Consider the following 25565-nt stretch of genomic DNA (forward strand, 5'->3'; position numbering starts at 1 on the left):
TATTTGCAACTATATTACGTTTCCTCCCACCCACATTTAATGCGAAACAAACACTTACCAATCGACGGATTAAAATTGCTTCAGTGTCAAAAGATGCGAAAGTCCCGATCGTTTGGTCCGCACATTTTACCGGCGATGCTAACGCAGCTATTCGGCCATGCTATGGCTATGAATAGCGTCAATAGCTTCAGTTTCTTCTTCAATATTTTCATACTCCAACCATCTGTTTCAATACATGCGTAATCTGTTGAATCGCTTAAGTCGCTGAAATCCGAGTTTGAATCCGAGCTAATGTCGCTATATCTTGCTGTGGTATTCCCATTGTTTGTTTACATTGGCAGCACTGTGTGACGTCACAGGGAAATGGATAGTGGTTTCGAAGATAGCGCACTTTAAAGCTTTATTTAGGGATATTCCGAGACCGGCAAAATTTTGAAAAAAACTTCAAAAAATACAACAAGCCACTGGGAACTGATTTTTTATTGTTTTTAACCCTTTTGAAATTGTGATAATGTTCCCTTTTAACAATAACAGAGTTAAAGGTAAATTGAGCAAACTAGCTATTTCTGGCAATTTATGTTAGCGTGTATCAAACTGGTAGCCCTTCGCATTAATGTGAATTGTGTGAAGTGAATTATATTTATATAGCGCTTTTCTCTAGTGACTCAAAGCGCTTTACATAGTGAAACCCAATATCTAAGTTACATTTAAACCAGTGTGGGTGGCACTGGGAGCAGGTGGGTAAAGTGTCTTGCCCAAGGACACAACGGCAGTGACTAGGATGGCGGAAGCGGGAATCGAACCTGCAACCCTCAAGTTGCTGGGACAGCCACTCTACCAACCGAGCTATACCGCCCCAAAGAGGACCCAAGAAGTAGCTCTTGGTTTCAAAAAGGTTGGTGACCCCTGGTCTAGATCCTCCCAGTCTCCAACGACTCATGCCACCAACATGATGAGTTATAGTTTGATACAGGAGTAGACATGATGCAAGTTCCTGACCTGCCGACCAGAAGGAACTCTCCCACCAGTCCCTGGCGCCTCATGGCCATGAGGATGTTGCGGACGGTCATGCCCTCGCAGAAGCAGGCCACCACCCTGGCTTTGGGCAGGTGGGCCCGCAGTCTCTCCAACAGGCGGTCGAAGCTCTGCTCCCCAGCGTTGCTCCAGATTTTGCCTGCGTCAAACAAGCCCAGTCAGTTTCAGACCCAGGAAAAGTCTTCATGAATCTTTGGGCAGCTTTCAATCCATCATTTATGCAACTTTCATCAGCGCCTCCAGGATATCTTCTGCTTTAAATTACAACTGGATTAAACATTTTAAATGAATTACTAACATTCTTTTCTCCCATTTTCCAAACTATTTTCATAATAAGTGATTTTTAGAGTCCTTGGCCCATGGCAAAGGACTCCACAGGAGTCCTTTGCCATGGGCCACGGACCCTATTGAAACTGCTGTGTTTTATTATTATTCCGCACCTACGCGCTGTAATTTGACCCCCTTAACATGCTTCAAAACTCACCAAATTATTAAAATGTAGGTCTAAGTGAGACCTACATAGTGGTTTTTGTTTCATGTCTTTTTGACCTTCCTACCGGAAGTTACAAGCAGTTTTGTCTGTGTTTTCTTCCTAGGAGCAGTATGTCTGTGTTGTATTCCTAGGGGGCGCTAGAGCACAATTTTGAGTTTTGAGGGGGGTTTTTTTTATTAGCTCGCAATTGTTGCCAGTCCTGATGTGTGTGTCAAGTTTGGTGAGTTTTGAAGCATTGTAAAGGGGTCAAATTACAGATGAAAGAGGCAAAAATGACATTTTTTAGGAAAATTTGCGCGGGTGTTCTTTGAAGGCACGTAAAATTAAAACCGGAGCAGTAATCAAAACTCTGATCTATACTTTTAATCAGAAGGGTCCAAACTCTCTCCTGTGCGAGTTTGAAGCCGAAACGACAAACGCACTGGGAGGAGTTTTCGTTTGAAAAAAGGTGACGGGTTTTCACAAAACTTTTATTTTGAATGGGTAATTGCCAACTTCTTGTTGATTTTTTCTGCAGGCTGTCGATTATTAAAATGTAGGTCTAAGTGAGACCTACATAGAAGTTTTTGTTTCATGTCTTTGCGGCATTCCTACTGGAAGTTACAAGCAATTTTGTTTGTGTTTTCTTCCTAGGAGCAGTTTTTTCTGTGTTTTATTAAAAAAATTGCGCTAGAGCGCATTTTTTGATTTTGGGGTTTGTTTTTTTCATTAGATCGCAATTTTTGCCAGTCCAGATGTGTGTGCCAAGTTTGGTGAGTTTTGAAGCATTGTAAAGGGGTCAAATTACAGATGAAAGAGGCAAAAATGAAATTTTTTAGGAAAATTTGCGCGGGTGTTCTTTGAAGGCACGTAAAATTAAAACCGGAGCAGTAATCAAAACTCTGATCTATACTTTTAATCAGAAGGGTCCAAACTCTCTCCTGTGCGAGTTTGAAGCCGAAACGACAAACGCACTGGGAGGAGTTTTCGTTTGAAAAAAGGTGACGGGTTTTCACAAAACTTTTATTTTGAATGGGTAATTGCCAACTTCTTGTTGATTTTTTCTGCAGGCTGTCGATTATTAAAATGTAGGTCTAAGTGAGACCTACATAGAAGTTTTTGTTTCATGTCTTTGCGGCATTCCTACTGGAAGTTACAAGCAATTTTGTTTGTGTTTTCTTCCTAGGAGCAGTTTTTTCTGTGTTTTATTAAAAAAATTGCGCTAGAGCGCATTTTTTGATTTTGGGGTTTGTTTTTTTCATTAGATCGCAATTTTTGCCAGTCCAGATGTGTGTGCCAAGTTTGGTGAGTTTTGAAGCATTGTAAAGGGGTCAAATTACAGTTGAAAGAGGAAAAAATGACATTTTTTAGGAAAATTTACGCGGGTGTTCTTTGAAGGCTCGTATAATCAAAACCGGAGCAGTAATCAAAACTCTGATCTATACTTTTAATCAGAAGGGTCCAAACTCTCTCCTGTGCGAGTTTGAAGCCGAAACGACAAACGCACTGTGAGGAGTTTTCGTTTGAAAAAAGGTGACGGGTTTTCACAAAACTTTTATTTTGAAGGGGTAATTGCCAACTTCCTGTTGATTTTTTTTACAGGCTGTCGATTATTAAAATGTAGGTCTAAGTGAGACCTACATAGAAGTTTTTGTTTCATGTCTTTGCGGCATTCCTACTGGAAGTTACAAGCAATTTTGTTTGTGTTTTCTTCCTAGGAGCAGTTTTTTCTGTGTTTTATTTAAAAAATTGCGCTAGAGCGCATTTTTTGATTTTGGGGTTTGTTTTTTTCATTAGATCGCAATTTTTGCCAGTCCAGATGTGTGTGCCAAGTTTGGTGAGTTTTGAAGCATTGTAAAGGGGTCAAATTACAGATGAAAGAGGCAAAAATGACATTTTTTAGGAACATTTGCGCGGGTGTTCTTTGAAGGCACGTAAAATTAAAACCGGAGTAGTAATCAAAACTCTGATCTATACTTTTAATCAGAAGGGTCCAATCTCTCTCCTGTGCGAGTTTGAAGCCGAAACGACAAACGCACTGGGAGGAGTTTTCGTTTGAAAAAAGGTGACAGGTTTTCACAAAACTTTTATTTTGAAGGGGTAATTGCCAACTTCCTGTTGATTTTTTCTGCAGGCTGTCGATTATTAAAATGTAGGTCTAAGTGAGACCTACATAGAAGTTTTTGTTTCATGTCTTTGCGACATTCCTACTGAAAGTTACAAGCAATTTTGTTTGTGTTTTCTTCCTAGGAGCAGTTTTTTCTGTGTTTTATTAAAAAAATTGCGCTAGAGCGCATTTTTTGATTTTGGGGTTTGTTTTTTTCATTAGATCGCAATTTTTGCCAGTCCAGATGTGTATGTCAAGTTTGGTGAGTTTTGAAGCATTGTAAAGGGGTCAAATTACAGTTGAAAGAGGCAAAAATGACATTTTTTAGGAAAATTTGCGCGGGTGTTCTTTGAAGGCACGTAAAATTAAAACCGGAGCAGTAATCATAACTCTGATCTATACTTTTAATCAGAAGGGTCCAAACTCTCTCCTGTGCGAGTTTGAAGCCGAAACGACAAACGCACTGGGAGGAGTTTTCGTTTGAAAAAAGGTGACGGGTTTTCAAAAAACTTTTATTTTGAAGGGGTAATTGCCAGTTTCCTGTTGATTTTTTCTGCAGGCTGTCGATTATTAAAATGTAGGTCTAAGTGAGACCTACATAGAAGTTTTTGTTTCATGTCTTTGCGGCATTCCTACTGGAAGTTACAAGCAATTTTGTTTGTGTTTTCTTCCTAGGAGCAGTTTTTTCTGTGTTTTCTCCAAAAATTGCGCTAGAGCGCATTTTTGAGTTTTTGGGTTTGGTTTTTTCATGGCAAAGGAGTCCTTTGCCATGGGCAGGGCGGACTCTAATAATAATAATAAAACGCACAAAATTTAATAGGTCCTTTGCAATGGGCCATGCGGGCCCTAAATAGCTTAATTTCTATTATTAGTTTCCTGTCTGAGCTTGTGACGTAAAGCACCTGTATCTCATGTCCTAATGAAATTTTAATTTGTGCTTGAGCGGTTTAGCTCAGTTTGTAGAGCGGCCGTGCCAGCAACTTGAGGGTTGCAGGTTCTATTCCCGCTTCTGCCAACCTACTCACTGCCGTTGTGTCCTTGGGCAAGACACTTTACCCACCTGCTCCCAGTGCCACCCACACTGCTTTGAATGTAACTTAGATATTGGGTTTCACTATGTAAAGCGCTTTGAGTCACTTGAGAAAAAGCGCTATATAAATATAATTCACTTCACTTCTTCTGGTTTGTTGTTGCCCAAAATGTCTCAATTCATAGAAGCTTTTACGTGCCTTCAAAAACCCCTGCGCAAATTTTCCTAAAAAATGACGTTTTTGCCTCTTTGAGCTGTAATTTGACCCACTTAAAATGCTTCAAAGTGCAAGTTAAATCTCTGTTATGCAGACCGAAAGCCATTTATCAACAACATCCAGAATCGCCGATCTGTAATTTCACCCCCTTAACATGCTTCAAAACTCACCAAATTTTACACACACATCAGGACTGGCAAAAACTGCCATCTAATTAAAAACCAAACCCCAAAAATCTAAATTGCGCTTAGCGCCCCCTAGGAAAATACCCAGACAAAACTGCATGTAACTTCTGTTAGAAATGTCGTAGAGACATGAAATAAAAACTTCTATGTTGGTCTGACTTAGACCAGGGCTGGAGTAGCGGCGGCAGCAGCCAAAGGCGGACCCGACCAACGCTGCTTGCAGCTTTAATTTTTCCAGCAACTGTCGCATTAAATAATTAAATATGAGGCATTTATTATGATATAATAAACCAGGATGCATCAATTATTGACGGAATTGAATCGTGACGTGCCCAAAAATCAGCATTTGTGTGTGGATAACAGTGCTGGGGGATAAAACCATATCAATATCCATGGACAAAAAACTAAAAATGTGTTCTTCAAGGCACTTTCTGGTAACCAAGCAACGCAGGAAGTGATCAGGTGACCCGCTAACAGCCAATCAGGTGACAGTATCAACTATCAAGATTGCTTGATTCTTTGCATGGCGTGAGAAGAGGAAGTCAAAATGAAAAAATTGTGGATAAAAGAGGAAAAATACACTTTTTGGATGTTTTCAGGACTGTAGCGAGACCAAAGTGGTGTGTAGTTGTACATGATGAAAGGCAAGGGCGCTAACACCACACCACCTTAGCTGCACTCGCCCTTTAGAGCAGTGGTCCCCAACCTTTTTGTTCATTAAAAAAATGCGGAGAAAACATAAAAAAATGTAAACTCAGGAGTTGATATTGACAGTAAAAAGTCGTTGTCGCAATAGTTGGATGTGACTTTAAAGCATAAGCATGCATGACTATAGCTCTTGTCTCAAAGTAGGTGTACAGTCACATCACACCCTGACTTATTTGGACTTTGTTGGTGTTTTCCTGTGTGTAGTGTCTGCCGCTCCTATTTTGTAACTTTTCCGGTTTTGTTGCTATTTTTCTGCAGTAGTTTCATTTCATCCTTTGAGCGCAAAACCCTGCTTTGTTTTAACAATCAAGACTATCGAAGTTGTGCTCACGCTATTCTTTTTTTGTGTGGAAATTGTTGATCGTCATGTCATACACCGATGTACTTTCAAACGCTGTCTCTGCTGTAAGTTTTTGCTGTCGTCCAGCATTCTGTTTTTCTTTACTTTGCTGGTAGTTCAGTTTTAGTTTCGTTTTGTATAGCCATCCTTTTGCTTCAATGCCTTTTTTAGGGGCACTCGCCTTTTGTTTAAGCATTAGATACATTTACAAAGCAACTAGCTACCTGCTGCCCCCTACTGATATGGAAGAGTATTACACGGTTACTTTGCCGAGCTCTAGACAGCACCGACACTCAACAGCGGCACTTTATTTGCAGATAATTACTGGTTTGCATAAATTATTTTTAACCCGAATAGGTGAAATTACATAATCTCTCATGGCACACCTGTGTGCCGCGGTACAGTGGTTGAAAAACAGTGCTTTAGACCAGTGGTCCCCAACCTTTTTGTATCCGCGGACCGGTCAACGCTTGATAATTTTTCTTTTTCTTCTTTGTCATGAAAAAGGGACGTTTTTGTCATGAAAAAGGGAGTTTTTTGTGGTTGGTGCACTATTTGTAAGTTTATATTGTGTTTTTCATGTTGATTTAATTAAAAAATAAAAAATTTAAAAAATATATATATTTTTTTCATTTTTTATTTTTTTTATAAAAAATTATTCTGCGGCCCGGTACCAATCGTGCCACGGCCCAGTGGTTGGGGACCACTGCTTTAGAGCACAGCTGCAGAAAACAGTCCTATGTTTACATTTTCACACTTTGCACTATTTTCTTACACTTTATGAAGCATTTCTTACATATTCCTTCATTTAAAGATCTTATTGTTAAGTCTTCAATGTGATTTGACTATTTTGTTGACATTGAGTGATTTCCACACTTGTGTTGACATTTCCTTTCTGCTTTGACAGCTGAAGGATTATAATCAGAGGAAATTACATTAAAAATTTAAAAAAAAAATGTTCTCCTACTCCTTATGTTAGAATAATTATGTATACAGTATTTCTTTGAATTGCCGCCAGAGCGCTAATTATTTTTAAAACCTCTTCTCACTCTGGCATTTACCAAAGGCATGCGGTAAATTTAGGCCTGCGCTTATAAATTTGAGTGTGATGTAAAGATACCATGATGAAAAGCACATTTAATAAAAAAAAACGTTATTATGGTCTTACCTCTACTTATAAATGAAGTCCATGCGCAGCTCCTTCTGATCAAAAGCATTGATAACTTGTTTATAGAAGTCTTCCTTATCTTTCTTCAGTTTTAAAAGTCTCGATGGAGATATTCCTTTATTACCTCCTGCTTCGATCGAAAGTCCAGTTTAGAAAACGGTTTTATTTTAGATATGTAATCCTCCATGTTAAAAGTGCAAGCGAGAGGAAAAACTAAACGATCGCTGCTTGTTGTCACTTCTTCTGCAGCCGAGTAGTCGCAAGAAGGATCACTAGCGCCCTCTACCACCAGGAGGCGGGAGTCATTTAATGACTCATATTTGACACACGCAGCTACGGCATATTAATAAAACATCGCTGCTTACTGTTCTTTTTAGCATATTCAATAGCTTGGACCTTAAATGCTACTGAATAGCTCTTAATCTTCTTCCCTTTATGCGATTTCAAATAATTGAAATCAGCCTCCTCCATTTTGAAAATGATGACAGGTGAAGTATCACTCGTGACGTGACGAGTTTGACCCAGTGGAAATTCTAGACATGCGCTAATAAAAATAATATTTTGCCGAAACGAGTTTGACCCAACGTTAATCCTGAGCCGGCGGTAATGCTAAGCATGCGCTAATTATTTTCAAACCTCTTTTCACTATAGCGCTTACCAAAGGCATGCGTTAAATTTAGGCCTGCGCTTATAAATTTGAGTGTGATGTAAGGATACCATCATAAAAATCACATTTAATTAAAGCGAGAGGAAAAACTAAACAATCGCTGAGTGTTGTCACTTCTTCTGCAGCCGAGTAGTCGCAAGAAGGATCACTAGCGCCCTCTACCACCAGGAGGCGGGAGTCATTTATTGACTCATATTTGACACACGCAGCTACGGCATATTAATAAAATATTGCTGCTTACTGTTTTTTTTAGCATATTCAATAGCTTGGACGTTAAATGCTACTAAATAGCTCTTAATCTTCTTCCCTTTATGCGATTTAAAATGATTGATATCAGCTTCCTCCATTTTGAAAATGATGACGGGTGAAGTGTCACTCGTGACGTGACGAGTTTGACCCTGTGGAAATAATATTTTGCGAAACGAGTTTGACCCGGCAGTAATTCTAGGCAGGCGCATACTAGATACCCGGCAGCAATTCAAGGAAATACGGTATATAAAGGTTGAACAATTTTGGTCTTTGATTCGGCGTTGATCTCCTACCTGAGTGAGCGATGCAAATGCCCTCTTTGGCCGCCATGTCCTTGAACGCCTCCATCCCGCTTTCGCCGTAGTTGCCTGGAAAGACAGAAGAGGATTGAAAAGGAGCGGCGCGGCACAGACGTCGAGGCGGTTCATTGACTGGTGCGATTCAGGAATCTCACATTTGTGTCAGGGAGATTGTCTCCCCACTACGGCACCCATTTTTGTTGCCAGAGAAAGTGGGTGACCTGGAATTTATGCAAATGAGACGCTGTACACGCTTCATGCAGGATTTCCCTGCATAAAATTATTCCCGTTTTCCTTTCATCTCGACATTAGGATAAGACAGGACTTTATTGTCGATGCACAAGTACAAGGGAACTTTGTTTTCAGCACAAACCCGTTCAAGATTAGACAAACATTATTATGGGCGGTCACTCGAACGGGTCTGACGATCCTCCTGGTAGGGGTGTATCCCTTTATGGAGGATGCCTGTGTGTGACTTAGTTCAACAGACAGTCACCACACCATCCTTGATAGAATCGGATCAGGATCCAGAGGCATGGAGTCCAAAATGACTGGGGATCCTTTTCTGCTGCAGCCTTCTTCCGCCGTTGTGACGCTCCATATGGTTAGCAATCATCCTCCGCCTGTTCCACCATTCAGGTCTTGGGTTGTTATTTCCCCATAACTGGGCCCACATGGATGTTGGGGTCCCTTCTTCCGCCATCGCAGCCGTTGTGGTGGTTCAAACATCTACCGTCTTCCGCCTGCGTTGAGGTCTTCACCGTATCCCTGGCTAGGGGGCAGTCAGGTACTAGGCCTTTGCCAAGGGCCAACTGGGGTACCACTAGTAAAGGGGTTAACCTCCTAGTGCCCCAAGACGTTAACCGGTGAGGTAGTGTCCATAGGCCCGGGGCCGTCATGCATGCAAGCAAACGTTTGAAATTTGAAAAAAAAAAATAATAAGAAGGAAATTACATATACATAAGTATTCACAGCCTCTGCTCAGTACTTTGTTACAGATTTATTCTAAAAGGGAATAGTCATTTTTGTCCTCAAAATTTTACACACAGTACCCCATAATAGATAGATAGATAGATAGATAGATAGATAGATAGATAGATAGATGGATAGATGGATAGATGGATAGATGGATAGATGGATAGATGGATAGATGGATAGATGGATAGATGGATAGATGGATGGATGGATGGATGGATGGATGGATGGATGGATGGATGGATGGATGGATGGATGGATAGATAGATAGATAGATAGATAGATAGATAGATAGATAGATAGGTGGATGATGTCTGCGTAGATGGATGGACGGACAGACGGACAGTTGGATGGATGGATAGATGGATGGATGTTTGGGCAGATAGATAGATAGATAGATAGATAGATAGATAGATAGATAGATAGATAGATAGATAGATAGATAGATAGATAGATAGATAGATAGATAGATAGATAGATAGATAGATAGATAGATAGATAGATAGATAGATAGATAGATAGATAGATAGATAGATAGATAGATAGATAGATAGATAGATAGATAGATAGATAGATAGATAGATAGATAGATAGATAGATAGATAGATAGATAGATAGATAGATAGATAGATAGATAGATAGATAGATAGATAGATAGATAGATAGATAGATAGATAGATAGATAGATAGATAGATAGATAGATAGATAGATAGATAGATAGATAGATAGATAGATAGATAGATAGATAGATGGATGGATGGATGGATGGATGGATGGATGGATGGATGGATGGATGGATGGATGGATGGATGGATGGATGGATGGATGGATGGATGGATGGATGGATGGATGGATGGATGGATAGATAGATAGATAGATAGATAGATAGATAGATAGATAGATAGATAGATAGATAGATAGATAGATAGATAGATAGATAGATAGATAGATAGATAGATAGATAGATAGATAGATAGATAGATAGATAGATAGATAGATAGTACTTTATTGATTCCTTCAGGAGAGTTCCTTTCAGGAAAATTAAAATTCCAGCAGCAGTGTACAGAGTTGAGATCAATTTAAATAAAAGTAAAAAGTAAATAATGGGGGTTTAAATGTAAACAAAATAGAGAAATATTACAATAAGAATAAAACCTAAAAAGCAACAATGGGAATAACAATATAACAGTAAAATAAGAATATAATAAGACAAAGTAGGCAGTAGTGACCATGTTATTAAAACGTGACTAATGACTATGTGAATAGGTTTTTGGGTCTTTTTGAATGAAAAAAATAAAATAAAATAAAAAAGACATGTTCATAAGTATTCACAGCCTTTTACAAAACGGAATAGTCATTTCTGCCCTAAAATTCTACACACAATACCCCATATTGACAATGTGAAAAGTTAAAGACAGAAAAATTCAAATTTAAAAAATTGGAAGAAGAAATTACATCCATCCATCCATTATCTACCGCTTATTCTCTTTGGGGTCGCTGGTGCCTATCTCGGCTACAAACGGGCGGAAGGCGGAGTACACCCTGGCCACTTCATCGCAGAAAAAAAATGACATGTACATAAGTATTCACAGCTTTTGCTCAATACTTTATGCTACAGCCTTATTTCAAAATGGAATGTAGTCATTTTTGTCCTCAAAATTCTACACACAATACCACATAATGACGATGTGAAAATTATTTTTTAAATTCAAATAAATAAAATAAATAAAAATGACATGTACATAAGTATTCACAGCTTTTGCTCAATACTTTATGCTACAGCCTTATTCCAAAATGGAATAAAGTCATTTTTGTCCTCAAAATTCTACACACAATAGGACGATGTGAAATTTTTTTTTCTTTTATATTCAAATAAATAAAAATGCCATGCATATAAGTATTTACAGCTATTGCTCAATACTTTATGCTACAGCCTTATTCCAAAATGGAATAAAGTCATTTTTGTCCTCAAAATTCTACACATAATACCACATAAGGACAATGTGAAAATGATTTTCTTTTTTAATTCAAAGAAATAAAATAAATAGAAATGACATGCACATAAGTATTCACAGCTATTGCTCAATACTTTATGCTACACCCTTATTGCAAAATGGAATAAAGTCATTTTTGTCCTCAAAATTCTAAACACAATACCCCATAAGGACGATGTGAAAAAGTTTTTTTTTTTAATTCAAATAAATAAAAATGACGTATACATAAGTATTCACAGCTTTTGCTCAATACTTTATGCTACAGCCTTATTCCAAAATGGAATAAAGTCATTTTCGTCCTCAAAATTCTACACACAATACCCCATTAGGACAATGTGAAAATGATTTTTTTTTTCAAATTTAAAGAAATAGAATAAATAGAAATGACATGCACATAAGTATTTACAGCCTTTGCTCAATACTTTATGCTAAAGCCTTATTCCAAAATGGAATAAAGTCATTTTTGTCCTCAAAATTCTACACACAATACCCCATAAGGACAATGGGAAAACATTTTTTTTTAAATTCAAATAAATAAAAATGACATGTACATAATTATTCCCAGCTTTTGCTCAATACTTTATGCTACAGCCGTATTCCAAAATGAAATAAAGTAATTTTTGTCCTCAAAATTCTACACATAATACCCCATAAGGACGATGTGAAAAAGATTTTTTTTTAATTCAAAGAAATAAAATGAATGGAAATGACATGCACATAAGTATTCACAGCTTTTTCTCAATATTTTATGCTACGGCCTTATTCCAAAATGGAATAAAGTCATTTTGTCCTCAAAATTCTGCACACAATACCCCATAAGGACGATGTGAAAATGATTTTTTTTTTATTCAAATAAATAAAAATGACATGTATATAAGTATTCACAGCTTTTGCTCAATACTTTATGCTACAGCCGTATTCCAAAATGGAATAAAGTCATTTTTGTCCTCAAAATTCTACACACAATACCCCATAAGGACAATGTGAAAAAAATGTTTTCTTTTAAATTCAAATAAATAAAAATGCCATGCATATAAGTACTTACAGCTTTTGCTCATTACTTTATGCTAAAGCCTTAGTCCAAAATGGAATCAAGTCATTGTTGTCCTCAAAATTCTACACACAATACCGCAATGACATGTACATTAGTATTCACAGCATTTGCTGAATACTTTGTTGACACAACGTTGCCAGCAATTACAGTCTCAAGTCTTTTTGACCAGGATGCCACAAGCTTGGCACACCTGTCTTTGGGCAGTTTTGCCCATTTCTCTTTTTTAAAGACAAAAATGAATTTGCTCCATTTGGCATCCATCAGATGAGCTTTCCAATGGATTTTTGGTGCAGCCATGAATACAATTGTTCTTCAGGAAGCAGGAGAGAAATGGAAGGACTGCTAAAAGCAGAGATGAAGGCAGTACGGGCAGAAATGAAGTGTGTGTGTGTGTTCGTGTGTGTGTGTGTGTGTGTGTGTGTGTGTGTGTGTGTGTGTGTGTTCGTTACGCCAATGACGAGTGTGGCTGAGCTAAGTATAAAGTCCTGTAATTAGTCTCTCAGTGAGGGGAGCGGGGGACAGATGGCGCAGACCTTCCTACCCTGCACTGACGCACACACACACACACACACACACACGCACACACACACGCACACACACGCACACACACGCACACTCTTGTAATTTTTACCTTCTTTAGACCTCCGAAAAATGCCTCCCTCTTTAGCACCACCCTTTCTAGATATATAAAGAAGTGTATTTACAACATTAATAATATATACATATTATGCAAATATAAAGGCTTTCGGAAGAAAAACTTTGAATTTTGGCAGTTTAATAATAAAAGTCGTCATTTGGCTCAATGCAAGTCGAAATTTTACAAGAAAAACTGAACCTTTCTGCAATATCATGATAAAAGTTGGAATTTTAATCAAAAACAGTCGCAATTTTACAAGAAAAGCTTAAAATGTTGGCAATTTTATAAAAAGACTCGTCATTTTACTCGACAAAAGTCAACATTTTATAAGAGAACTTAGAAATGTTGGCAGTGTTTTAAAAGATAATCGGAATTTTTCTTGCCAAAATGACAAAAGTCACCATTTTGCCCCAAAAAAGTCAGCGTTTAACAAAAACAATGTGATAAGTCAGAATTGTATATGACAAATATCACAATTTCACATTACAACGTAACATTTTCACATGAAAAAGTTCAAATTTTACGAGTAAAAAAATGCAATATTAAAGAAACAGAAAGATGAAGGGTGATGGGTCAAATGCAGAGAAAGATTTCTCTGCATTTGACCTCCTCATATGGAAGGTACTTTGCCTTGTTGATGTCTCAAGAAGGGTAGAAATACAAGCACACGAAAAAAATCCTGACTTTGGAGCAATGTTCACGGACTCTAGTATTTGGCTCTCGATTAGATGTAATGGTTGTCCGCATTGGGAGCCTGGTTTATGTTCTAACCTGTTCACACCTCCTCATATGGAAGCTACATTTCCTTGTTGATGTCTCAAGAAGGGTAAAAATACAAGAACACACACAAAAATCCTGACTTTGGAGCAATGTTCACAGACTCTAGTATTTGGCTCTCGATTAGATGTAATGGTTGTCCGCATTGGGAGCCTGGTTTATGTCCTAACTTGTTCACACTTCCTCATATGGAAGCTATCTTTCCTTGTTGATGTCTCAAGAAGGGTAAGAATACAAGAGCACACACAAAAATCCTGACTTTGGAGCAAGGTTCACGGACTCTAGTATTTGGCTCTCTGTTAAATGCAATGGTTTTCCGTCTTGGGACCATGGTTTATGTCCTAACTTGTTCACACCTCCTCATATGGAAGCTACCTTTCCTTGTTGATGTCTTAAGAAGGGTAGAAATACAAGAACACACACAAAAATCCTGACTTAGGAGCAATATTCACGGACTCTAGTATTTGGCTCTCGATTAAATGCAACGGTTTTCCGTATTGGGACCATGATTTATGTCCTAACTTGTTCACACCTCCTCATATGGAAGCTACCTTTCCTTGTTGATGTCTCAAAAAGGGTAAAAATACAAGAACACACACAAAAATCCTGACTTTGGAGCAATGTTCACAGACTCTAGTATTTGGCTCTCGATTAGATGTAATGGTTGTCCGCATTGGGAGCCTGGTTTATGTCCTAACTTGTTCACACCTCCTCATATGGAAGCTACCTTTCCTTGTTGATGTCTCAAGAAGGGTAAAAATACAAGAACACACCAAAAAATCCTGACTTCGGAGCAATGTTTACGGACTCTAATATTTGGCTCTCGATTAGGTGCAATGGTTTTCCGTATTGGGACCATGGTTTATGTCCTAACTTGTTCACCCATCCTCATATGGAAGCTACCTTTCCTTGTTGATGTCTTAAGAAGGGTAGAAATACAAGAACACACACAAAAATCCTGACTTAGGAGCAATATTCACGGACTCTAGTATTTGGCTCTCGATTAGATGCAACGGTTTTCCGTATTGGGACCATGATTTATGTCCTAACTTGTTCACACCTCCTCATATGGAAGCTACCTTTCCTTGTTGATGTCTCAAGAAGGGTAAAAATACAAGAACACACACAAAAATCCCGACTTTGGAGCAATGTTCACGGACTCTAGTATTTGGCTCTCGATTAGATGCAATGGTTGTCCGCATTGGGAGCCTGGTTTATGTCCTAACTTGTTCACACCTCCTCATATGGAAGCTACCTTTCCTTGTTGATGTCTCAAGAAGGGTAGAAATACAAAAGCACACACAAAAATCCTGACTTTGGAGCAATGTTTACGGACTCTAGTATTTGGCTCTCGATTAGATGCAATGGTTTTCCATATTGGGACCATGGTTTATGTCCTAACTTGTTCACACCTCCTCATATGGAAGCTACATTTCCTTGTTAATGTCTCAAGAAGGGTAGAAATACAAAAGCACACACAAAAATCCTGACTTCGGAGCAATGTTTACGGACTCTAATATTTGGCTCTCGATTAGGTGCAATGGTTTTCCGTATTGGGACCATGGTTTATGTCCTAACTTGTTCACACCTCCTCATATGGAAGCTACCTTTCCTTGTTGATGTCTTAAGAAGGGTAGAAATACAAGAACACACACAAAAATCCTGACTTAGGAGCAATATTCACGGACTCTAGTATTTGGCTCTCGATTAGATGCAACGGTTTTCCGTATTGGGACCATGATTTATGTCCTAACTTGTTCACACCTCCTCATATGGAAGCTACCTTTCCTTGTTGATGTCTCAAGAAGGGTAAAAATACAAGAACACACACAAAAATCCCGACTTTGGAGCAATGTTCACGGACTCTAGTATTTGGCTCTCGATTAGATGCAATGGTTGTCCGCATTGGGAGCCTGGTTTATGTCCTAACTTGTTCACACCTCCTCATATGGAAGCTACCTTTCCTTGTTGATGTCTCAAGAAGGGTAGAAATACAAAAGCACACACAAAAATCCTGACTTTGGAGCAATGTTTACGGACTCTAGTATTTGGCTCTCGATTAGATGCAATGGTTTTCCATATTGGGACCATGGTTTATGTCCTAACTTGTTCACACCTCCTCATATGGAAGCTACATTTCCTTGTTAATGTCTCAAGAAGGGTAGAAATACAAAAGCACACACAAAAATCCTGACTTTGGAGCAATGTTTACGGACTCTAATATTTGGCTCTCGATTAGATGCAATGGTTTTCCGTATTGGGAGCCTGGTTTATGTCCTAACTTGTTCACACCTCCTCATATGGAAGCTACATTTCCTTGTTGATGTCCCAAGAAGGGTAAAAATACAAGAACACACACAAAAATCCTGACTTTGGAGCAATGTTCACAGACTCTAATATTTGGCTTTCTATTAGATGCAATGGTTTTCCATATTGGAACCATGGTTTATGTCCTAACTTGTTCACACCTCCTCATATGGAAGCTACCTTTCCTTGTTGATGTCTCATGAAGGGTAAAAGTACAAGAACACACGAAAAAAATCTTGACTTTTGAGCAATGTTCACGGACTCTAGTATTTGGCTTTCTATTAGATGTAATGGTTGTCCGCATTGGGAGCATGATTTCAGTCCTAACTTGTTCACACCTCCTCATATGGAAGCTACCTTTCCTTGTTAATGTCTTAAGAAGGGTAAGAATACAAGAGCACACACAAAAATCCTGACTTTGGAGCAATGTTCACGGACTCTAGTATTCGGCTTTCTATTAGATTCAATGGTTTTCAATAATGTGACCCTGGTTTATGTCCTAACTTGTTCACCCGTCCTCATATGGAAGCTACCTTTCTTTGTTGATGTCTTCAGAAGGGTAGAAATACAAGAACACACACAAAAATCCTGACTTTGGAGCAATGTTCACAGACTCTAGTATTTGGCTCTCGATTAGATGCAATGGTTGTCCGCATTGGGAGCCTGGTTTATGTCCTAACTTGTTCACACCTCCTCATATGGAAGCTACATTTCCTTGTTGATGTCCCAAGAAGGGTAAAAATACAAGAACACACACAAAAATCCTGACTTTGGAGCAATGTTCACAGACTCTAGTATTTGGCTCTCTATTAGATGCAATGGTTTTCCATATTGGAACCATGGTTTATGTCCTAACTTGTTCACCCATCCTCATATGGAAGCTACCTTTCCTTGTTGATGTTTCATAAAGGGTAAAAATTAAAGAACACACACAAAAATCCCGACTTTGGAGCAATGTTCACAGACTCTAGTATTTGGCTCTCTTTTAGCTGCAATGGTTTTCCATATTGGAACAATGGTTTATGTCCTAACTTGTTCACACCTCCTCATATGGAAGCTACCTTTCCTTGTTGATGTCTCAAGAAGGGTAGAAATACAAGAACACACACAAAAATCCTGACTTTGGAGCAATGTTCACGGACTCTAGTATTTGGCTCTCGATTAGATGTAATGGTTGTCCGAATTGGGAGCATGATTTCAGTCCTAACTTGTTCACACCTCCTCATATGGAAGCTACCTTTCCTTGTTAATGTCTTAAGAAGGGTAAGAATACAAGAGCACACACAAAAATCCTGACTTTGGAGCAATGTTTACAGACTCTAGTATTTGGCTCTCGATTAGATGCAACGGTTGTACGCATTGGAAGCCTGGTTTATGTCCTAACTTGTTCACCCGTCCTCATATGGAAGCTACATTTACTTGTTGATGTCTCAAGAAGGGTACAAATACAAGAACACACACAAAAATCCTGACTTTGGAGCAATGTTCACAGACTCTAGTATTTGGCTCTCTATTAGATGCAATGGTTGTACGCATTGGGAGCCTGGTTTATGTCCTAACTTGTTCACACATCCTCACATGGACGCTACATTTCATTGTTGATGTCTCAAGAAAGATAGAAATACAAGAACACACACAAAAACCCTGACTTTGGAGCAATGTTCGCAGACTCTAGTATTTGGCTCTCTGTTAGATGCAATGGTTTTCCATATTGGGAGCCTTGTTTATGTCCTAACTTGTTCACACCTCCTCATATGGAAGCTACCTTTCCTTGTTGATGTCTCAAGAAGGGTAGAAATACAAAAGCACACACAAAAATCCTGACTTTAGAGTAATGTTCACGGACTCTAGTATTTGGCTTTCTATTAGATGCAATGGTTTTCAATATTGGGACCATGGTTTATGTCCTAACTTGTTCACACCTCCTCATATGGAAGCTACATTTCCTTGTTGATGTCTTAAGAAGGGTAAAAATACAAGAACACACACAAAAATCCTGACTTTGGAGCAATATTCACAGATTCTAGTATTTGTCTCTCGATTAGATGTATTGGTTGTCCGCATTGGGACCATGGTTTATGTCCTAACTTGTTCACACTTCCTCAAATGGAAGCTACATTTCCTTGTTGATGTCTCAAGAAGGGTAAAAATACAAGAGCACACACAAAAATCCCGACTTTGGAGCAATGTTCACAGACTCTAGTATTTGACTCTCTATTAGCTGCAATGGTTTTCCATATTGGGAGCCTGGTTTATGTCCTAACATGTTCACACCTCCTCATATGGAAGCTACATTTCCTTGTTGATGTCTTAAGAAGAGTACAAATACAAGAACACACACAAAAATCCTGACTTTGGAGCAATGTTCACGGACTCTAGTATTCGGCTTTCTATTAGATTCAATGGTTTTCAATATTGTGACCCTGGTTTATGTCCTAACTTGTTCACCCGTCCTCATATGGAAGCTACCTTTCTTTGTTGATGTCTTCAGAAGGGTAGAAATACAAGAACACACACAAAAATCCTGACTTTGGAGCAATGTTCACAGACTCTAGTATTTGGCTCTCGATTAGATGCAATGGTTGTCCGCATTGGGAGCATGATTTCAGTCCAAACTTGTTCACACCTCCTCATATGGAAGGTAATTTTCCTTGTTGATGTCTCAAGAAGGGTAGAAATACAAGAACACATACAAAAATCCTGACTTTGGAGCAATGTTCACAGACTCTAGTATTTGGCTCTCTATTAGATGCAATGGTTTTCCATATTGGGACCATGGTTTATGTCCTAACTTGTTCAAACCTCCTCATATGGAAGCTACATTTCCTTGTTGATGTCTCAAGAAGGGTAAAAATACAAGAACACACACAAAAATCCTGACTTTGGAGCAATGTTCACGGACTCTAGTATTTGTCTTTCTATTAGATGCAATGGTTTTCCGTCTTGGGACCATGATTTATGTCCTAACTTGTTCACACCTCCTCATATGGAAGCTACCTTTCCTTGTTGATGTCTCAAAAAGGGTAAAATTACAAGAACACACACAAAAATCCTGACTTTGGAGCAATGTTTACGGACTCTAATATTTGGCTCTCGATTAGGTGCAATGGTTTTCCGTATTGGGAGCCTGGTTTATGTCCTAACTTGTTCACACCTCCTCATATGGAAGCTACCTTTCCTTGTTGATGTCTCAAGAAAGGTAAAAATACAAGAACACACACAAAAATCCTGACTTTGGAGCAATATTCACGGACTCTAGTATTTGGCTTTCTATTAGATGCAATGGTTTTCCATATTGGGACCATGATTTATGTCCTAACTTGTTCACACCTCCTCATATGGAAGCTACCTTTCCTTGTTGATGTCTTAAGAAGGGTAAAATACAAGAGCACACACAAAAATCCTGACTTTGGAGCAATGTTCACGGACTCTAGTATTTGGCTTTCTATTAGATGCAATGGTTTTACATATTGGGACCATGGTTTATGTCCTAACTTGTTCACACCTCCTCATATGGAAGCTACCTTTCCTTGTTGATGTCCCAAGAAGGGTAAAAATACAAGAACACACACAAAATTCCTGACTTTGGAGCAATGTTCACAGACTCTAGTATTTGGCTCTCTGTTAGATGCAATGGTTTTCCATATTGGAACCATGGTTTATGTCCTAACTTGTTCAAACCTCCTCATATGGAAGCTACCTTTCCTTGTTGATGTCTCAAGTAGGGTAAAAATACAAGAACACACACAAAAAATCCTGACTTTGGAGCAATGTTCACAGACTCTAGTATTTGGCATTTTATTAGATGCAATGGTTGTCCGCATTGGGAGCATGATTTCAGTCCTAACTTGTTCACACCTCCTCATATGGAAGCTACCTTTCCTTGTTGATGTCTCATGAAGGGTAAAAATACAAGAACACACGAAAAAAATCTTGACTTTTGAGCAATGTTCACGGACTCTAGTATTTGGCTTTCTATTAGATGCAATGGTTGTCCGCATTGGGAGCATGATTTCAGTCCTAACTTGTTCACACCTCCTATTTTGGAAGCTACATTTCCTTGTTGATGTCTCAAGAAGGGTAGAAATACAAGAGCACACACAAAAATCCTGACTTTGGAGCAATGTTCACAGACTCTAGTATTTGGCTCTCGATTAGATGCAATGGTTGTCCGCATTGGGAGCATGATTTCAGTCCTAACTTGTTCACACCTCCTCATATGGAAGCTACATTTCCTTGTTGATGTCCCAAGAAGGGTAAAATACAAGAGCACACACAAAAATCCTGACTTCGGAGTAATGTTCACGGACTCTAGTATTTGGCTCTCGATTAGATGCAATGGTTTTCCATATTGGGAGCATGATTTCAGTCCTACCTTGTTCACACCTCCTCATATGGAAGCTATATTTCCTTGTTGATGTCTCATGAAGGGTAAAAATACAAGAACACACACAAAAATCCTGACTTTGGAGCAATGTTCACAGACTCTAGTATTTGGCTTTCTATTAGATGCAATGGTTGTCCGCATTGGGAGCCTGGTTTATGTCCTAACTTGTTCACACCTCCTCATATGGAAGCTACATTTCCTTGTTAATGTCTCAAGAAGGGTAGAAATACAAAAGCACACACAAAAATCCTGACTTTGGAGCAATGTTCACGGACTCTAGTATTTGGCTCTCGATTAGCTGTAATGGTTGTCCGCATTGGGAGCATGATTTCAGTCCTAACTTGTTCACACCTCCTCATATGGAAGCTACCTTTACTTGTTGATGTCTTAAGAAGGGTAGAAATACAAGAACACACGAAAAAATCCTGACTTTGGAGCAATGTTCACGGACTCTAGTATTTGGCTCTCTATTAGATGCAATGGTTTTCCATATTGGGACAATGGTTTATGTCCTAACTTGTTCACCCGTCCTCATATGGAAGCTACCTTTCCTTGTTGATGTCTCAAGAAGGGTAAGAATACAAGAGCACACGAAAAAAATCCTGACTTTGGAGCAATGTTCACGGACTCTAGTATTTGGATCTCGGTTAGATGTAATGGTTGTCCGCATTGGGAGCATGATTTCAGTCCTAACTTGTTCACACCTCCTCATATGGAAGCTACATTTCCTTGTTGATGTCTCAAGAAGGCTAGAAATACAAGAACACACACACACGCAGAGGGTGAGCGTCATCAGAATCGATAAAAGCTTGTAACCTACTTCACTCTGGTCTCAACAGAGATTTAGGTGAGAGACGTCTCTCTTTGATGCGGGAGGAAGGCGCCATGGTGGTCACATGACTCACCGGAGCAGCTGATGCAGACACAACTGCACAATAAAAATGTACGACGACGTGAAGACTTCCACAGCGAGCCTCTACTCTCCAGCTTGACTGACTCCTTTCTTTCCAAGAGTGTTTGGGGAACTCAATTCCTGCCGACTTCCTTCCTCTGCCCTCCTTCTCTTCCCCCCTTCCTCTCTCAATTACTATTCTCATCCTCGCCTGCCATTCCCCCATCTTTACAGGCTTCTCTTCCGCCCTCCTCGCCTGTCGAAGCCTCACCGCGAGGGAGGAGAGACAAACCAAACCATTTCCATGACCTCTACTGGTTTTTATTCCAGCCACAGCTTTCTGACAAACTAGCACTCAGTGAAATTTGTATCATTTGCTAGGAGCTGAAATAAATACACACCAGCTTAGTGGAAGCCTTAAAGAGGAACTGCACTATTTGGGGGGGAATTTTGCTACTGTTCACAATCATTGAGAGATAAGAACACGCATGTCTTTTTACATTTTTTTAAGGATTTTAAAGATTTAAAAAAAAAATTACAAGATACGGCAAATGTGAGTCTCGTTGTAGCCTTCAAATCCTCTAAAATCAATCAATCAATCAATGTTTACTTATATAGCCCTAAATCACTAGTGTCTCAAAGGGCTGCACAAACCACTACGACATCCTCGGGCAAGGAAAACTCACACCCAGTGGGACATCGGTGACAATAATGACTATGAGAACGTGATACTGATGATACTGATGACTATGAGAACATATGAGAACCTGATACTGTGAAAGATCAATCCATAATGGATCCAACACAGTCGCGAGAGTCCAGTCCAAAGCGGATCCAACACAGCAGCGAGAGTCCCGTTCACAGCGGAGCCAGCAGGAAACCATCCCAAGCGGAGGCTGATCAGCAAACAACTTCAAAACCCTCCTTCAACATTTTATATACACACACATCTTCATAATAATATGTAACATGTGCAATATACACACTGCATTCCGGAAAAACAAACCCCAAAGTCCACGTTCTGCCAGAACGTGGACTTTGGGGTTCGTTTTTCCAGAATGCAAAGGAAAGTTGGAGCGGGCAAGGCATGAAGGTAATGACATCTTTTATTTTAACACTATAACTACAAAAAAAGAAGCAAACAAAAGCATAGCTCGGTTGGTAGAGCGGCCGTGCCAGCAACTTGAGGGTTGCAGGTTCAATTCCCACTTCCGCCATCCTAGTCACTGCCGTTGTGTCATTGGGCAAGACACTTGACCCACCTGCTCCCAGTGCCACCCACACTGCTTTAAATGTAACTTAGATATTGGGTGTCACTATGTAAAGCGCTTTGAGTCACTAGAGAAAAAGCGCTATATAAAAATAATTCACTTCACTTCACTTATATACACACACATCTTCACAATAATATGTAATATGTGCAATATACACACTGCATTCCGGAAAAACAAACCCCAAAGTCTTTTGGGTTCATTTTTCCAGAATGCAAAGGAAAGTTGGAGCGGGCAAGGCATGAAGGTAATGACATCTTTTATTTTAACACTATAACTACAAAAAAAGAAGCAAACAAAAGGCGCAAACAAAAGCATAGCTCGGTTGGTAGAGTGGCCGTGCTAGCAACTTGAGGGTTGCAGGTTCAATTCCCGCTTCCGCCATCCTAGTCCCTGCCGTTGTGTCCTTGGGCAAGACACTTGACCCACCTGCTCCCAGTGCCACCCACACTGCTTTAAATGGAACTTAGATATTGGGTTTCACTATGTAAAGCGCTTTGAGTCACTAGAGAAAAAGCGCTATATAAAAATAATTCACTTCCCTTATATACACACACATCTTCATAATAATATGTGCAATATACACACTGCATTCTGGAAAAACAAACCCCAAAGTCTTTGGGGTTTGTTTTTCCAGAATGCAAAGGAAAGTTGGAGCGGGCAAGGCATGAAGGTAATGACATCTTTTATTTTAACACTATAACTACAAAAAAAGAAGCAAACAAAAGCATAGCTCGGTTGGTAGAGTGGCCGTGCCAGCAACTTGAGGGTTGCAGGTTCAATTCCCACTTCCGCCAGCCTAGTCACTGCCGTTGTGTCCTTGGGCAAGACACTTTACCCACCTGCTCCCAGTGCCACCCACACTGCTTTAAATGTAACTTAGATATTGGGTTTCACTATGTAAAGCGCTTTGAGTCACTAGAGAAAAAGCGCTATATAAAAATAATTCACTTCACTTCCCTTATATACACACACATCTTCATAATAATATGTGCAATATACACACTGCATTCCGGAAAAACAAACCCCAAAGTCTTTGGGGTTCGTTTTTCCAGAATGCAAAGGAAAGTTGGAGCGGGCAAGGCATGAAGGTAATGACATCTTTTATTTTAACACTATAAGTACAAAAAAAGAAGCAAACAAAAGCATAGCTTAGTTGGTAGAGTGGCCGTGCCAGCAACTTGAGGGTTGCAGGTTCGATTCCCGCTTCCGCCATCCTAGTTACTGCCGTTGTGTCCTTGGGCAAGACACTTTACCCACCTGCTCCCAGTGCCACCCACACTGGTTTAAATGGAACTTAGATATTGGGTTTCACTATGTAAAGCGCTTTGAGTCACTAGAGAAAAGCGCTATATAAATATAATTCACACTTCACAATGGCGGGGGACAAACCTGACTAATGAAAGAAAACTTGCACAAAGGCAGAAACTTGGCATGGAACTATGAAGACTTACTTGGCATGGAACTATGAAGACTTACTTGGTATGGAACTATGAAGACTTACTTGGTATGGAACTATGAAGACTTACTTGGCATGGAACTATGAAGACTTACTTGGCATGGAACTATGAAGACTTACTTGGCATGGAACTATGAAGACTTACTTGGCATGGAACTATGAAGACTTACTTGGCATGGAACTATGAAGACTTACTTGGCATGGAACTATGAAGACTTACTTGGCATGGAACTATGAAGACTTACTTGGTATGGAACTATGAAGACTTACTTGGCATGGAACTATGAAGACTTACTTGGCATGGAACTATGAAGACTTACTTGGTATGGAACTATGAAGACTTACTTGGCATGGAACTATGAAGACTTACTTGGCATGGAACTATGAAGACTTACTTGGCATGGAACTATGAAGACTTACTTGGTATGGAACTATGAAGACTTACTTGGTATGGAACTATGAAGACTTACTTGGCATGGAACTATGAAGACTTACTTGGCATGGAACTATGAAGACTTACTTGGCATGGAACTATGAAGACTTACTTGGCATGGAACTATGAAGACTTACTTGGCATGGAACTATGAAGACTTACTTGGCATGGAACTATGAAGACTTACTTGGCATGGAACTATGAAGACTTACTTGGCATGGAACTAAGAAGACTTACTTGGCATGGAACTATGAAGACTTACTTGGCATGGAACTATGAAGACTTACTTGGCATGGAACTAAGAAGACTTACTTGGCATGGAACTATGAAGACTTACTTGGCATGGAACTATGAAGACTTACTTGGCATGGAACTATGAAGACTTACTTGGCATGGAACTATGAAGACTTACTTGGCATGGAACTATGAAGACTTACTTGGCATGGAACTATGAAGACTTACTTGGCATGGAACTATGAAGACTTACTTGGCATGGAACTATGAAGACTTACTTGGTATGGAACTATGAAGACTTACTTGGTATGGAACTATGAAGACTTACTTGGTATGGAACTATGAAGACTTACTTGGCATGGAACTATGAAGACTTACTTGGCATGGAACTATGAAGACTTACTTGGCATGGAACTATGAAGACTTACTTGGCATGGAACTATGAAGACTTACTTGGCATGGAACTATGAAGACTTACTTGGCATGGAACTATGAAGACTTACTTGGCATGGAACTATGAAGACTTACTTGGCATGGAACTATGAAGACTTACTTGGCATGGAACTATGAAGACTTACTTGGCATGGAACTATGAAGACTTACTTGGCATGGAACTATGAAGACTTACTTGGCATGGAACTATGAAGACTTACTTGGCATGGAACTA

General features: G+C 39.3%; 1 protein-coding gene across 1 annotated transcript in view; it reads right to left on the bottom strand.

Moving 5' to 3' along the window:
- The window catches only part of grm5b (glutamate receptor, metabotropic 5b), a 179813-nt gene that overhangs the window by 87105 nt on the left and 67143 nt on the right, over window positions 1–25565 (bottom strand). Inside the window, exons 5-6 of the mRNA XM_061919272.1 lie at window positions 8472–8546; window positions 1000–1174 (exon numbers count right to left, since the gene is read on the bottom strand). Coding sequence (XP_061775256.1) covers window positions 1000–1174; window positions 8472–8546 — 250 coding nt within the window. The remainder of the gene's footprint in view (window positions 1–999; window positions 1175–8471; window positions 8547–25565) is intronic.

The sequence above is a fragment of the Nerophis ophidion genome, linkage group LG13, assembly GCF_033978795.1.
Source record: "Nerophis ophidion isolate RoL-2023_Sa linkage group LG13, RoL_Noph_v1.0, whole genome shotgun sequence".
Taxonomy (NCBI): domain Eukaryota; kingdom Metazoa; phylum Chordata; class Actinopteri; order Syngnathiformes; family Syngnathidae; genus Nerophis; species Nerophis ophidion.